The 16,057-nt window shown below is 45.5% G+C and overlaps 1 protein-coding gene across 17 annotated transcripts in view; it reads left to right on the top strand.

The window, feature by feature from the left end:
* Positions 1 to 16,057, top strand: part of EIF4G3 (eukaryotic translation initiation factor 4 gamma 3) — a 441,067-nt gene that overhangs the window by 328,290 nt on the left and 96,720 nt on the right. For 11 of the 17 annotated variants that reach the window (XM_073316601.2, XM_073316590.2, XM_073316588.2 and 8 more), the window contains 3 exons: positions 634 to 791; positions 2,837 to 2,956; positions 12,484 to 12,597. In XM_073316601.2, coding sequence (XP_073172702.1) covers positions 634 to 791; positions 2,837 to 2,956; positions 12,484 to 12,597 — 392 coding nt within the window. The remainder of the gene's footprint in view (positions 1 to 633; positions 792 to 2,836; positions 2,957 to 12,483; positions 12,598 to 16,057) is intronic. The other 6 variants (XM_073316594.2, XM_078849307.1, XM_073316593.2 and 3 more) reach the window with 2 other exon arrangements.

Below are 16,057 nucleotides of genomic sequence, written 5' to 3'. Positions count from 1 at the left end.
ATACCTACTTGGAATGGACATGAACAACACATCTTGAAGAACAACAGTTGTGAGAGGTAGATAATGAGGGGTTTTTTTCTATCCTAATTTTAAACACTGCTGCCAGCAGAGAAAATCATGGCTCCAGATCCTCGGATGCTAATTTTCTGTAGACTGCGCAGCTGCAGTTGTGCTTGTCCCTCATGGTTCTGCCATTTGTCTTACCTTGAGCATTGACATTGTAAAGCAAAAAACTTTCACATTTTCAAGCTGCACTTGAACTCTGTTCCACTCCCAGGATAGAGTGCTCAGAAGTCAAAGCATTTTGTTGCCCTGTTTTCAAAATCTCTCTGATTTTGCTCCTCCGTTCCTGAATCTATTTACTTAAGAGCTGTATCCTGGATTTTTATTGTCTCTAGCATCTAGTCATGGGTGAAAGTTGGTGACATTAGTACTTTATGTGACTCCTCCTGGACTGTGCTGTGTGTTCCCCATTGCTTATGCTCTGACAATTTAACTTGTTTATTTCTAAGTGAAAATTAAAAAAACAATTTTAGCCAAAGATACCTTCTTCCAGGTTTATCTAAAGTGTACTCTCCAGGAGCAAAGCTCTTTGTGTTGCCTATGAACCTTAGCCATCTTCTATCATTACAGAACAGTGGAAGCCCATGGATCCTGAAGGGAAGAAGCAGTACGATAGGGAGTTCCTGCTGGATTTCCAGTTCATGCCTGCCTGTATACAGAAACCGGAAGGGCTGCCTCCCATTAGTGATGTGGTCCTCGACAAGGTGAGAGGAGACCCAATAAAACAGGTGTGTGCAAATTCTGTAATAAAGAGGTGAAGACACTAAGAATCATTTGACTGAAAGGGAATGGGATGAGAAAGAGGAGGTTTAACTTTTAAATGCCAAGAATCTGAATTTCTCAATGCTAACAGCTCATCCAAGTTCCTGGTTCTGTTGCATATTCAGTAAGCATCAGGATTCTATTCATATTAATAACTATGGATTCTAATGCAAACTAGAGTATTTGGTGAGCTTTTTGGCATATGTTTTGTCAGCAAGGGAATGGGACGGTATTTGGTTAAAGCCACATATTATAAAATAACACAAGCTTGGGCTGTGATTTTCAAACTTTTTTTCTGGCAACCCAGTTGAAAAAAATTGTTGTTGCCCGCAACCCAACAGAACTGGCGATGAGGGGTTTGGGGTGCGGAACGGGGCTCTGGGCTGGGGTAGGGGGTTGGGTTCAGGAGGGTGTCAGAGCTCTGGGCTGGGGGTGCAGGCTCTAGGGTGGGGTCAGGGATGATGGGTTGGGGGGAAAGGGGCTCTGGGTTTGGGCCAAGCTCAGGGCTGGGGCAGGGGGTTGGGGTGCGGGAGGGGGTCAGGGCTCTGGGCTGGGGATGTAGGCTCTGGGGTAGGGCCAGGGATGAGGGGTTTGGGGTGCAGGAAGGGGCTCCAGGTTTTGGGGGGCTCAGGGCTGCAGCTGGGGATTGGGGCATGGGTTGAGGTTGGGGTTGGCTTACCTCGGCCGGCTCCCGGTCAGTGGCGAAGTGGGGGTGCTAAGGCAGGCTTCCTGCCTCTCCTGGCACTGTGACCGTGCTGCATCCCAGAAGTAGCCATAAGCAGGTGTGGCTCCTAGGCGGAGGCGTGCAAGGGGTTCCACATGGGTCTCACACACAGGCACCGCCTCCCCCCAGGAACCAGCCAATGGGAGTGCGAAGCCGGTCCTTGAGCAGGGGGAAGTATGCGGAGTCCCATGGCCTGCTGCTGGCTGCTTCCGGGGCACAGCGTGGTGTAAGAACAGTTAGGGACTAGCCTGCCTTAGCCATGCAGCACTGCCGATGGGACTTTTAACAGCCCGGTCGGCTGTGCTGACCAGAGCCGCCACGACCCAGTGCCTTCCATTCTGCGACCCAGTACTGGGTTGCTACCCACAGTTTGAAAACCACTGGGTTTGGGTGTGATCAATTAATGAATATGAACTGATCATCAGTGCGGACTCGATTTTTTAAAAATGTGCTTCACTGTGAGATTATATTGATTGGTTGATGCTAGCACATAGTTGACCAAATGTCATTACATAATGAGTCTTCTCACTATCTTTTTGTATCTCTTGAAGGAAAGTTATTCATTATTATTTTAAAAGAGGTAGTCATTGGGAGTCTTACCTCAGTTACGGCCATGTAAATCTGTTGACTCCTGCAGATTTACACATACTTGACAGAACAGATTTGGGCCCCTAAGATTCAAGCACAAATCAGAGTATTTGTGATTTCCTATTGGGTGAACATTTCCACTTTAAACTTCCAGGACTGGCAATGCTGTAAAACCCAGCTATGCCATCAGGAAAGGCTTTATCTAAACTACTGCCCTTTCAGTTTTCTCTGACCTCACCTGGTCATCATCTTTCAAGGTTGCTTTGCTTGGTCAGCCATTTGCCTTGTTAAAACTAAGGGTATTTGTTTCATATCAGATGACAGTTTAGTGATCCTTAACCATGACCATCAAATGTATTTCTCAAATAGTAGCCCTACTTAGCCATTTTTTTATTCTCTATAAGTCATGTCAAACCCTGACAAATTTTCCAGAGTTCTCATTGTCCTTGTTGTGTATTTATATAACAGCCATTGGTGTAAGGCATGGCACAAATGAAATACAATTTTTTGTGTAACTCTGGAAATTAATAGAAAACATTAAACTTACTGTTTGCTAAAATAACAAATATATGTTGTAACCCTGCTTATAACTAATTGGACATTGGCAGAGGACTGTCTACAGATTACACATGTTTGTAATAACCACATCACAAAAGTTTAACAGACTCTTTTTGTTGTTGTTGTTGTTCCACCATGCAGATTAATCAGCCAAAATTGCCAATTCGAACTCTGGACCCTCGGATATTACCTCGAGGACCAGACTTCACACCAGCCTTTGCCGATTTTGGGAGGCAAACTTCCGGGGGAAGGGGTGTAGCTGTAAGTATGAACTATCTTCAGGCTTACTAAGTTAAAAAATAGTGTGAATTAAGTTAAAAACTGGCCTTGATATTCATGAAATCTATCCTCAAGGAAAGAAAGTGCCCTTTAGGGATCTTAGATATTTTGATTTCTATTCAATCTGCCTAAAGCAGAGAAGTTGTTTTCCTTGAGCGCTAATATAGAAGCAAATAAAATCATTGTGAGTGCTTCTAACTTGATAGAAATTAAGGTAAATGAGTTTGGTAATAATTTTTCCCCTTTCTTGCTCAAAAGAGATCTGCTTCAAAATCATCCTTGCAGCAGTGGGGCACAGCCTCTGTGGTACCAATGGCCACTTTGGTAACATGCCAGGAGCTTGAAGGACACGGTTAATATAAATACATATTTTTCATACAGTTGCATGAGTTTTGTGTCTGTGTGTGTTCTCACAGAAATCCATTTATATTAAACGCAAATAAATAAACTATATTTTCCTAACTGAAGAGCTTGCTTTCTCTTTGTTCTATTTCTTTATTTTATTTTATTTCTTTCCATTTGCCACTTTGCTTCATTCACACTATTTTTTCTTTCCTTACTTTTTGTTCTCCCCTTTTTGTATTATTATTTCATTCCTCTTCCTCTGTTTTCCTATCTCTGCCCTGCCTCCTCCTCTTCCTGAATTCTTAAAAATCTTCCCCCTCAATTCTTACTTCTTCCCTTCCTCTTGCATTCCTTGTTCCTGGCTCATGATTGGCTGAAATGTGCTGCCTCACTAAAAGGGCCAAGCCAGCTGCAGCCTGAAGACAGAGGCTGCTGTGATTGGATGAAAATAAGGCTCAGTTTTGCTCTGCTCTGCTATGCCACCAGCTGATGCTGTATTCAATAGTATGTCTCAGCTGTGTAGCAAGGAGTGGATTTCACTTCTGCTTCTCACTGATCTGCAGCTGTTTGAAGCAGGAAAAGGAGAGGAGCAGCAAGCAACTGAAAAGGGAAATGGAGGGAGGAGAAGAAGGAGGAGGGAGAAGCAGGGAATGGGAAGAGATTTCATCCTTTAAAACTAATAGTTTCCAGTAAGAAATCTCTTCAAATATCATTCACTTGATAACTCTTTTGAATGCTAATATCAGCAACTTTCCAGGATATTAGCATTCAAAAGAGCAAATTTGTTTAGGGCTTTGTATAGATATAATGTATCCATTTTGGAAGGTAATACTGTGAACTTAGTGTGTGTGCCTGTCTTTGATAGCTTTAAATCTTGCTTTTAGTCTTAAAAAATGAAGTTACTCAGCCTTGAAGCTTTGATGCAGTTAAAGATGGCAACATCTTTTTTATTCAGAAACTCTTCAATGGGTTGCAGGTTGCACACCAGTGCCATACAGCATTAGTTCTTCTTTGAGTGATGGTCCCTATTGTATTCCACTGAAGAATTATGCCTATGCACCATGGGTCCAGAGTTGGAGAATCTGAAAGTAGTGTCTGTTGGTCCACACATGCATCATGGCTACCTTGTGCTTCCGTTTGAGGTGATGAAGGGCAGACCAGACCAACCATGTCTCCAGTTCCTTTTCAGTGATGCATGGTCTGGATCAGAACTTCCAGGGTCCTCGTCTCTGACACACTTCTGAAAAGATAGTTGTAAATAGCTTTAATTAGTTTTTTAGTAGTTTTACCAGGCTTATTTTCTCTTAGTTTTAATAGTTAATACTTTTAGCACTTGTTTTTAGATAGGCTTTGAGGTTTTCACCTCCACATATGGGTACCGGACTATGCCCAGGACTCCAGGCTTTAAACTTTGTGCCTTCTGCCTGCAATCCTTTTTGGTCAGAAACAACCACCAACGCTGCCTCTACTGCCTGGGAGAAGATCAAATCATGACCAGGTGCAGTATTTGCCAGTCCTTCCCCAGCTGTACCCAAGAAGTCTGGGCACTTTGCCTCTAGAAGCATCTTGTGGAGCTCGCCATGAGACCACACTTGGACCCAGGCCAGGGAACACCCCCCATACATTGGCCTGGTTCAGCAAGGAGCATGCCTCCTGCTACTACATCTGACTCTGGTGCCAGCAGAACTGCCCCTGTGATGGGGCTTGGTTAGGAGGTAAGGAAGCCCTCCCATAAGCATGGGACTAAGTATTTCTCTAAATCAAAGAAAATCGACACTCCTTTCCCCAGCTCAGCCCAAGGGGACTGAGTATGTTCTGAGTTTCACAGGCACAGGAAAAAGACCCATAAACAATAGGACCCAGCAGTTTTAGGTGCCAATCCATTGGTACTGCCATCTCCGGCACCCCACAAGACGCGGGACCTGTACCAGGAGTGATCCCAGTGCCAGGACCAATGCCTCTCACACCAGGGATATCTGGAGCTATGGCTGCGTCTCGGGACATCTTTTCCTTGCCAGACCCGGAGTACCCCCTCCATCGAGTCCCTCTACTGCTAGAGAGATTCTGTCCCATCCAAGGAATGTGTCTCTGATACGAGGTCCCTCACCCTCTGCACTGATGCTCTACACTCTTCCACTGGCTCCGACGGTACCACCATTAAAGCCAGAGTGCGCTGTCTCCTTTTCAGATGAGTCGGAACTGAGAGAAGAACCACCTTTATCATACCACCCTTATGCACCATCGCAGAGACCACCACATCTCCAGCAACAACTACCACCTCAGCTACCACAGAGCCACTGGTACCACGCCTTGGGACCGCCACAATCTCTTTTGGATCTGACCTATTGGGCATATTGGAGACCCTGTGCACAATACGGCCCCTCAAAACCCACCTGATTTGCGAAGGAACTGTCAACTGCCTTCCCCTTGAGGTATCCTTCCAGCAGGCATATGGATCCAGTGGTGGAGAAAGAACTTTTTAGCCTGGTCCCAGCAGTTCCACTGGAACCGGCAAGATTCCCTTCCTCCTCACCAGACAAAGTGGTTGCTACATCATCCACTTCCCCACTGGATGACTTCAGGCAATTCCAGGAGCTGTTACAGAGAGTCATGGTGAAACTCCAGATTCCTTTAGAAGAGATCCAAGACTTCCAGCACAAGCTTCTGGATGTCCTTCACACCTTGGGGCTGGCAAGAATAGCATTACCAATTAACTAAGCTAGACTGGAGCCTTCCAGAATAGTATAGTACACCCCTGCCACATGCATGGCTATTATGTTCTGGCCAAAGGATCTGAATTTCTTTTGTTCCATCCGCCTCCAAATTCCCTAGTAGTCCAGGCTGCTGCAGAAAGGGCCAAACAGCAACATCTTCGATCCACACCTGCTGATAAGGAAGGGAAGTGTATAGATCTTCTAGAACATAAACTTTTTCATCTTCTAGCCTACAATTCAGAATCACAAATTATTAGCCAAATAGGACTTCCTAAATTACAGTAAATTCGAGGAATTTTGATAGCCTTCCACAACAAGATCGTGCTCATTTTCAGGCACTTGTTGATGGAGGGAAGCTCATGGCCAGAACTGCTCTCCAATGTACAGTAGATGCAGCATATTCCTCCTCCAGGGCCATGGCTGCAGCAATAGTCATGCATAGATAGTCTTGTCTCCATTCTTCTGGTTTTCCTAGGGAGTTCCAGAATACCATTGAGAACCTCCCTTTTGACAAATCCCATCTTTTTAACCAGAAGACAGGTGAATCACTACATACACTAAAGGACTCCAAGGCTACTCTTCACTCATTGGGCATCTACACTCCTGCCCTGAAATGAAAATTTCACTGTCCATCATCCACCCAGTGCTTCAGATCTCCTCAGTTCTACCCACAGAGACCTAATGAGCCCCAGGGAAACGTCAAAAGACACAGAGAGGTCTTGCCTCCCATGGCATCCCTATCAGACTTCAACGTCCCAGACTCAATCTCCAGCCAAGGGGTGTGAGCCCAGGAGCCAGACTCAATCTCCAGCCAAGGGTGTGAGCCCAGGAGCCGCTGACCACTATGTCTACTGCCTCATGACCTTCCTACTCCCTTTAGGGGTCATTTTTCTATGCTTAGAGTGTGATAACAGACAGATGGGTATTGACATCATTCACTGTGGCTAGATGACAGAGTTTGTCACATTCCCTCCTCGAAAACTCCCATCCCCATCACCCTTGGGGGCTGCTCTCACGACAGTATTCTTGTCCAAAAGTTGAACTCCTTGTTACAAAGGGGAGCAATATAATACATTCCTCCAAAATATCAGAGAATAGGATTCTACTCAACTTACTTTCTGATACCCAAAAAGAAAGGTGGGTGGAGACCAGTCCTTGATCTTTGGCACCTCAGTCATTTCATCTGCAAATTCAAGGTTCATATGGCAGTGACGAATTTTCATTACAAGGTGCTCCCCTTCAGGATAGCTACTGCTCCCAGAGACTTGATCAAAGTATTTTCCATTGTAGCAGACCACGTCAGGCATTATGGACTCCTTGTGTTTCCGTATCTCAACGATTGGCTCCTAGCCACCAGCTCCAGGCAAGAAACCCACGCATCAGCCTCTGTTACTTAGAATCATAGAATATCAGGGTTGGAAGGGACCTCAAGAGGTCATCTAGTCCAACCCCCTGCTCAAAGCAGAACCAATCCCCAACTAAATCATCCCAGCCAGGGCTTTGTCAAGCCTGACCTTAAAAACTTCTAAGGAAGGAGATTCCACCACCTCCCTAGGTAACACATTCCAGTGCTTCACCACTCTCCTAGTGAAAATTTTTTTCCTAATATCCAACCTATATCTCCCCCAGTGCAACTTGAGACCATTACTCCTTGTTCTGTCATCTGCTACCACTGAGAACAGTCTAGATCCATCCTCTTCGGAACCCCCTTTCAGGTAGTTGAAAGCAACTATCAAATCCCCCCTCATTCTTCTCTTCTGCAGACTAAACAATCCCAGTTTTCTCAGCCTCTCCTCATAAATCATGTGTTCCAGTCCCCTAATCATTTTTGTTGCCCTCCGCTGGACGTTTTCCAATTTTTCCACATCCTTCTTGTAGTGTGGGGCCCAAAACTGGACACAGTACTCCAGATGAGGCCTCACCAATGTCGAATAGAGGGGAATGATCATGTCCCTTGACCTGCTGGCAATGCTCCTACTTATACAGCCCAAAATTCCGTTAGCCTTCTTGGCAACAAGGGCACACTGTTGACTCATATCCAGCTTCTTGTCCACTGTAACCCCTAGGTCCTTTTCTGCAGAACTGCTGCCGAGCCATTCGGTCCCTAGTCTGTAGCGGTGCATGGGATTCTTCCATCCTAAGTGCAGGACTCTGCACTTGTCTTTGTTGAACCTCATCAGATTTCTTTTGGCCCAATCCTCTAATTTGTCTAGGTCCCACTGTATCCTATCCCTATCCTCCAGCGTATCTGTCTCTCTTCCAAGTTTAGTGTCATCTGCAAACTTGCTGAGGGTGCAGTCCATGCCATCCTCCAGATCATTAATGAAGATATTGAACAAAACCGGCCCGAGGACCGACCCTTGGGGCACTCCACTTGATACCGGCTGCCAACTAGATATGGAGCCATTGATCACTACCCTTTGAGCCCGACAATCAAGCCAGCTTTCTATCCACATTATAATCCATTCATCCAGCCCATACTTCTTTAACTTGCTGGCAAGAATACTGTGGGAGACTGTGTCAAAAGCTTTGCTAAAGTCAAGGAACAACATGTCCACTGCTTTCCCCTCATCCACAGAGCCAGTTATCTCGTTAGCCTCCTTTCTTCCCTGGGAATCGGTGTCAACTTCAAGAAATCGATAGTCGATCCCATGCAGTCTCTGCACTTCATCTGTGCTACCATAAATCCAGTGATAGCACAACTTTACTTGCCCAGGTACAGATTTCAGACAATGAGCGACATCGTAACTCACATCATGAGCAATCCTTATGTACCGGCCAGGACTTGGCTGTCCCTCCCTCCTTTCGTCACATGGCTTTATGTGCCTACGTGACCCCTTTCAAGTGACTTCACCTCTGCTACCTTCAGATATGGGCCCATTTACTCACCAAACCGTCACTCCATGGACTTCATGCTGACAGTCCCTGACAAGGTGAATTCATCCATCCAATGATGGTCAGACCCACATCATGTATCCATGTGGATTTCCTTTCTTCCCTCCTCCCCAGACAAGATGATAATCGTAATACTTCCCTGGTGGGCTGAGGAGCTCACATGGATGATCACATGACACAAGGAACATGGACTCCCAGAGAATTCAGGATGCACATAAATATTTCAGGACTCCGAGCTGTAAGAAAGGCATGCAAATCTTTCCTTCCATTCATTCACTCCCATCATGTTCTCATCATGTCAGACAACACCACTGTTTTCTATATCAAGAAACAGGGGAATGAGGCAGTCAATCTCTGGAACAGGTGCATCAATCACCAGATCCTCTTGTCCACAGCCTATCTTCTGGGGACACAGAATGTACTCGCAGACTCGCTCAGCAGACATTTTGCAATCGACCACGAGTGGGGCTTCATGACTTAGTAGTACACAATATTTTTGCCAGTTGTGGTCCCCGACCGGAGACCTATGGGAGAACAGCCAGTGCACCACATACCGCTCCAGGGGAACCCTCAACCACTACTTCAAGGGCAACACTCTCCTACTCTCCTGTTCAGACCAACTCAGCTATGTCCTCCCTCCATTACCGCTCCTGCCTTGAGTGCTTCACATAATCCGACAAGACAGAGTGACAATCATTCTGATCATCACCTGCAGGCCCAGACAATTCTAGTTTCCCAATCTCCTCCACGTGTCTTCCTGCCCACCAATTCCCATCTCCAACTTCCCTGATCTGCTGACCCAGTTCAATGGCGAGTTCAGGCATCCCAGTCCACATGCGCTCCACCACAGAGCATGGTATTTGGATGGGCATCTGCTTTAGAATGGATGTGCTCTTCAACTGTGCAAAACATTCTCTCCAGCAGTGGGAAAGACTCCATTCAGTAATGTTACCAAGCCAAGTAGAGATGTTTCTCATCTTGGTTTAACAAAAAGGAGTTTTACCAGAATTGGCAGAGATTGTCCTCATCCTAGACATTCATTAAAGTGATCAGGTCTCATCTTCAGCTCTTTGACAGTCGACCAGGCGCTAATTAGTGCATTCCAACCTCCAGTGGAAGGGTACTCCGTCTTTACATATCCACTAATCACTAGATTTTGGAAAGGGCTCATCGGAACCTTCCCACCCATTCAAGCGATCGCAACACAATGGGACCTGAATCTAATTCTCTCCGTGCTAACAAAGCCTCCCTTTGAGCCCCATTAGCATCGTGCTCCATGTCTTTTCTTTCCATAAAAGTCCCCTTCCTTGTTGCTATCGCTTCCACAAGAAAGGACAGCGAACTCGGAGCTATGAGGGCAGACCCACCTTTCAAAGTTTTCCACAATGATAAAGTCTTTCTATGTCTACACCCAAAATTTTTACCAAAGGTGGTCTCCAGGTTACACATTAATCAATCCATTCACTTACCTATTTTCTTCCCGGAACCACACGCACCTGCAGAAGAACGTTGACTCCACTCCCTCAATGTCCAACAAGCTCTGACCTTCTACCTGCAAAGCACTAAATCAATCAGGAAGTCCCCTAGACTGTTTGTTGCAGTGCCAGCGAGACTCAGCAGACATGTCATCTCCACCCAAAGAATCTCCAAATGGATTTTGGGTTGCATTAAACTCCGCTACCAGCTGACAGGCCAGCCTCCCCACCACAGGGGTGCGGGCCACGATAGCTCAGGTGTGAACCACAGCCTCCCTTCAGGATGTGCCCCTCATAGACATACGTAGAGCCACGTGGAATTCTGTACAGGACTCAGCGTCAGATGCCTCCTTTGGCATGGCAGTTCTCCACATGACCATTCTATCCTCATCGTCGCTCCCTCCTCCATCTTAGGTACTGCTTGTTAATCACCCTCGGCAATACAAGAGGGACCATCACTCAAAGAAGAGGAGGTTACTTACCTGTAACTGGAGGTTTTTTGAGATGCATGGTCCCTATCTGTATTCTAGTCCCACCCTCCTTCCCTTCTGCTGCGTATTTGTCAGATTTGTGGTAGAGAAGGAACTGGAGATGTGGTTGGTCCACCCCGCCCTTTATTGCCTCTGACAGAAGTACAAGGCAAGTCAAGGTGCATGCGCAGGCCAACAGACGCTACTTTCAAATTCTCTGAATCCAAAGGCACTGTGTGCATGCATAATCCCCAGTGGAATCCAGATAGGGACCACACATCTCAAAGAACCTCCAGTTACAGTAAGTAATGGCCTTCTTATCTAATCGCCTTTTATGATGAGATTACTGGTTCTGTGGATGAAGGGAAAGCAGTGGATGTATTGTTTCTTGACTTTAGCAAAGCTTTTGACACGGTCTCCCACAGTATTCTTGTCAGCAAGTTAAGGAAGTATGGGCTGGATGAATGCACTACAAGGTGGGTAGAAAGCTGGCTAGATTGTCGGGCTCAACGGGTAGTGATCAATGGCTCCATGTCTAGTTGGCAGCCGGTATGAAGTGGAGTACCCCAAGGGTCGGTCCTGGGGCCAGTTTTGTTCAATATCTTCATAAATGATCTGGAGGATGGTGTGGATTGCACTCTCAGCAAATTTGCGGATGATACTAAACTGGGAGGAGTGGTAGATACGCTGGAGGGGAGGGATAGGATACAGAAGGACCTAGACAAATTGGAGGATTGGGCCAAAAGAAATCTGATGAGGTTCAGTAAGGATAAGTGCAGGGTCCTGCACTTAGGACGGAAGAACCCAATGCACAGCTACAGACTAGGGACCGAATGGCTAGGCAGCAGTTCTGCGGAAAAGGACCTAGGGGTGACAGTGGATGAGAAGCTGGATATGAGTCAGCAGTGTGCCCTTGTTGCCAAGAAGGCCAATGGCATTTTGGGATGTATAAGAAGGGGCATAGCGAGCAGATCGAGGGATGTGATCGTTCCCCTCTATTCGACATTGGTGAGGCCTCATCTGGAGTACTGTGTCCAGTTTTGGGCCCCACACTTCAAGAAGGATGTGGATAAATTGGAGAGAGTCCAGCGAAGGGCAACAAAAATGATTAGGGGACTGGAACACATGAGTTATGAGGAGAGGCTGAGGGAGCTGGGCTTGTTTAGCCTGCAGAAGAGAAGAATGAGGGGGGATTTGGTAGCTGCTTTCAACTACCTGAAAGGGGGTTCCAAAGAGGATGGCTCTAGACTGTTCTCAATGGTAGCAGATGACAGAACGAGGAGTAATGGTCTCAAGTTGCAGTGGGGGAGGTTTAGATTGGATATTAGGAAAAACTTTTTCACTAAGAGGGTAGTGAAACACTGGAATGCGTTACCGAGGGAGGTGGTAGAATCTCCTTCCTTAGAGGTTTTTAAGGTCAGGCTTGACAAAGCCCTGGCTGGGATGATTTAACTGGGAATTGGTCCTGCTTTGAGCAGGGGGTTGGACTAGATGACCTTCTGGGGTCCCTTCCAACCCTGATATTCTATGATTCTATGTGCTGAATGTCTCAAACAGTAAAGTAGACACTCAACATTTTAGTAATTTAAACATGGCTCTTTCTCTTTCAGCAGGCCTGCAAAGTGCAGAACAACCCCGGATTGCCTTCTGTGGCTCGGTGTGGCACCCCAGCATGCCCTCTGTTGGTCTCATCTCACCCACCATTGAGGAACCTGCCGATAGGGGTAAGACAAATCCCTCCTTCTCCCCATCCCCACCCCAGTTTTTGCACCTTTCTGTAAAGTTTTCTTTTTCATAATTGTATTGTTTACAGAGAATAAAATTAACAGAAAACTTTACAAAAAGATGCAATACTGTAAAAAACAAAAAAAAACGAAACAAGACTTGCATTGTACCCCTCTAGGCAGTCTCTTCAGTGGTGGGTGGGACATCACCAGTAGAGGGCATGCTGGGACGTTGGCCTGAGCGGGATCTGCGAGGGGTGTGCACTTTGCAGACCTGTGGAAAGGGGGAGACAAGGTAAGTCCTGCTTACCCCGTTCATTTGGAGCATTCAGCACATAACATACATTTTACATTTATGCCTGTAAAGAGTAGTTTCTTACTGTGCATTTTTAGGGTAGGTTTTAAAGGTAACAGTATTTAACAAACCTGCTATCCTATAATATTATTCATTGTAGGATAAGAGGGATTTCAGCCTAGAAAAATCAAATGTTATCCTCTTGTAAAATGCACCAACATCTGTTTTGGCATTATATGTCCACTCTCGTCATTTCACTTTTACACATGCCACGCCCATAAACCACTGAAGCCCACCACCTAATCCCTACTCTCAAAATGATGTCAAGCAGCTCAGAGTTAATAAGCTTTCAACACATGACAACGTTCTTTCTTTGCTTCTTTTGGCTTTCTGTCTGTCATTTCAGAAATAGCAAATTTCAAACAAAACAACATGGAGGGATAATTCAGAGTTACTCAAAATAGAACCAAGAGAGATATTTATGGTACAGATGAAAACTGAAAAATATAGAAACAAATAAGGCCTACTTGTGTACGAAGAGAAAAATGTACCCAGATGAGCATAAAGAGGAGCAGTTAGCCTTCTTTGGTTTCCTGGATGTTTCTGAGGGATTTGGATTAGTTTGATGATATTCTAAGAAGGGAATCTAAACCAGAAAGAAAACACTAGGGACCCATTTTACTATTCATGAGTTCCCTGCTGTGCTTCTGACTCACCTGACAAGTCCTTTAGAGTTTTCCCCAGCTGTAAGGAGGGTGCGTGGTGAGTTCGTTAGACACTTTTGAGATCCTTGGATGGAAGGTGTTATAGAAGTGTAAAGTGATAGCATTATTATTGAAGGTGCTATATAATTAATGATTACTAATAGTAGTAGTAATTTAGTAGTGGTAATAGTGGTAGCAATGAGGAGCCCCAGGCAGGGGCCAGGCCCCCATTGTGTTAGGCACCACAAACACAGACCAATATTCAGTTCCTGCTGCAAAAAGCTTATAATATATTATTTTTAATATAAATCATTCCAAACAGACTACTGTTCACTGATAGGTATTTTAAAAGCCAACCACAAATATTCAGCCAATTTGAAATCAGTTTATTCATAAATATAGATATTATTCTTTTAAAAAAACTACTTTTCTGGATTAGCTGCTTTGATGTATTGAAGGTCTGTAAACCAAACCGGTTTCAAAAAGACTGCACTGGTCTAGTCAACATTTGCCACTGTGGCACCAATGCCCATTAGGCGAAATAATGAATTCTACCTCAGCCATTTAATATAACAGAAATAAATCACTGCCCTAGGATTAATGTAACCTGCTTTAATAACAAATGCATTGACTTGACATGTTCTTATATTTCAGTACAGTAACTCCTCACTTAATGTTGTCGCGGTTAACATTGTTTCATTGTTACGTTGCTGATCTATTAGAGAACATGCTCATTTAAAGTTGCACAGTGCTCCCTTATAATGTTTGGCAGCCGCCTGCTTTGTCCGCTGCTTGCAGAAAGAGCAGCCCGTTGGAGCTGGTGCAAGCTTGAACCAGGGTGGACCAGTAGCCCCACTATCAGCTCCCCTAAGTTCCCTGTGCGGCAGCTGCCCATCAGGCTATCAATTGCCAGGCAGTTCGGCTGTCCCTCCCCCCACTGCCCTCTGCTGCTCCTGCCCTCTGCCTTGGAGCTGCTCCCGGGAGCCTCCTGCTTGCTGTGCAGAAGGGGGGGAAGAGAAGTGCTAATGTCAGGGTGTCCCTCTCCCCCCGCTTCTGTCCCACGCTCCTGTACCCCTTCTCCACAGAGCAGGCGGGAACACGCCAGAGCTCAGGATGGAGGGAACTTGCTGGCAGCAGCTGCTGTCTCAACTTGCTGATATACTTAAAAAGGCAGTTTACTTAGCATGGGGTCAGCGTACTGAAAGGGGCAATGTGCATCTATCTCTCACACACATGGTGTGTGTGTGTGTCTCTCTCACACACACACACACGGTCTGTGTCTGTCTCTCTCTTTCTCACACACATACATGGTGTATGTCTCTGTCTCTCTCTGCCACGCGGTCTCCCCTCCCCCCATTCATGCTGCCTTGTAGAGTGTGAGGCTACATCAATAAGAATGTGTTAACCCTTGAGGGCTCAGCTGAGTGCTAGTTCATCATTTAGCAGTAAGGCATCCCCTGGGAAATATCCCACCCTCTGACTCTACCACCTCAACTAAGCTTCACAATCATCATTGCTGTGTACAGTATTAAATTGTTTGTTTAAAACTTATACTCTCTGTGTGTGTATAGTCTTTTGTCTGGCAAAAAAAAAATTCCCTGGAACCTAACCCCTCCTATTTACATTAATTCTTATGGGGAAATTGGATTTGCTTAACATTGTTTTGCTTAATGTAGCATTTTTCAGGAACATAACTACATTAAGCGAGGAGTTACTGTAGGTGTCTATAAACCCTAAATGTTTTGGTACTTGCCTATTTGATACCTCTCTCCCCATGCTTTACTGGCACAGCTGCAGTTAATGAAGGGTCCCTCAAGCTGAAACCCAGTTGGTGTAAAAGAGAGGGGGCTTCTGGCAAGCTGTTTTCCATGGAGGGCCCTCAATTTAGCAAGAGGCCCAAATCTGTTTACTTTCAGGGCACTCTGCAAACTGTTTTCTTTACTTAAGGCTTTTCTACATTTACAGTGCTGCAGCAGAGCCACTGTAGTGCTTACTGAAGATGCTACCTACGCCAACAGGGAAGGTACTCCACCTCCCTGAGAGGCAGTAGCTGTGTCGACAGGAGAAGTCCTCTCATCAACATAGCGCTCTCTACTCCAGGGGCCAAGGATTTAGAACTCCGTCGCTCAAGGATATGTATTTTCTACACTCCTGAGTGACGAAGTTATACTGACATAAAATCCACACCCCTGAGCAACATGGTTATACCGCGTGTAGACCAAGCCTTAGTTTTTTCAAAAGGATGAGGCATGATATGGGCTGGTGTTTATGGCTGAAGCAGATAGTGTTTGGGTTTGATTTTGTGTGTAGGTGGCTGTTTTCTGGTTTTAGTATGAAGGAAAGTTTCTGTCTTATGTGGTTGTACATTTGCAAAGGCACTTAGAGCCTGGAATAGGTACTTTGTAATATTGGTTATAAACTGATCGGGCTCCAAGCAGATTTTGTTATATCACACCAGCAT

The sequence above is a fragment of the Lepidochelys kempii genome, chromosome 18 (assembly GCF_965140285.1).
Source record: "Lepidochelys kempii isolate rLepKem1 chromosome 18, rLepKem1.hap1, whole genome shotgun sequence".
In the NCBI taxonomy this organism is placed as follows: Eukaryota; Metazoa; Chordata; order Testudines; family Cheloniidae; genus Lepidochelys; species Lepidochelys kempii.
This window is presented reverse-complemented; position numbering and strand designations above follow the sequence as displayed.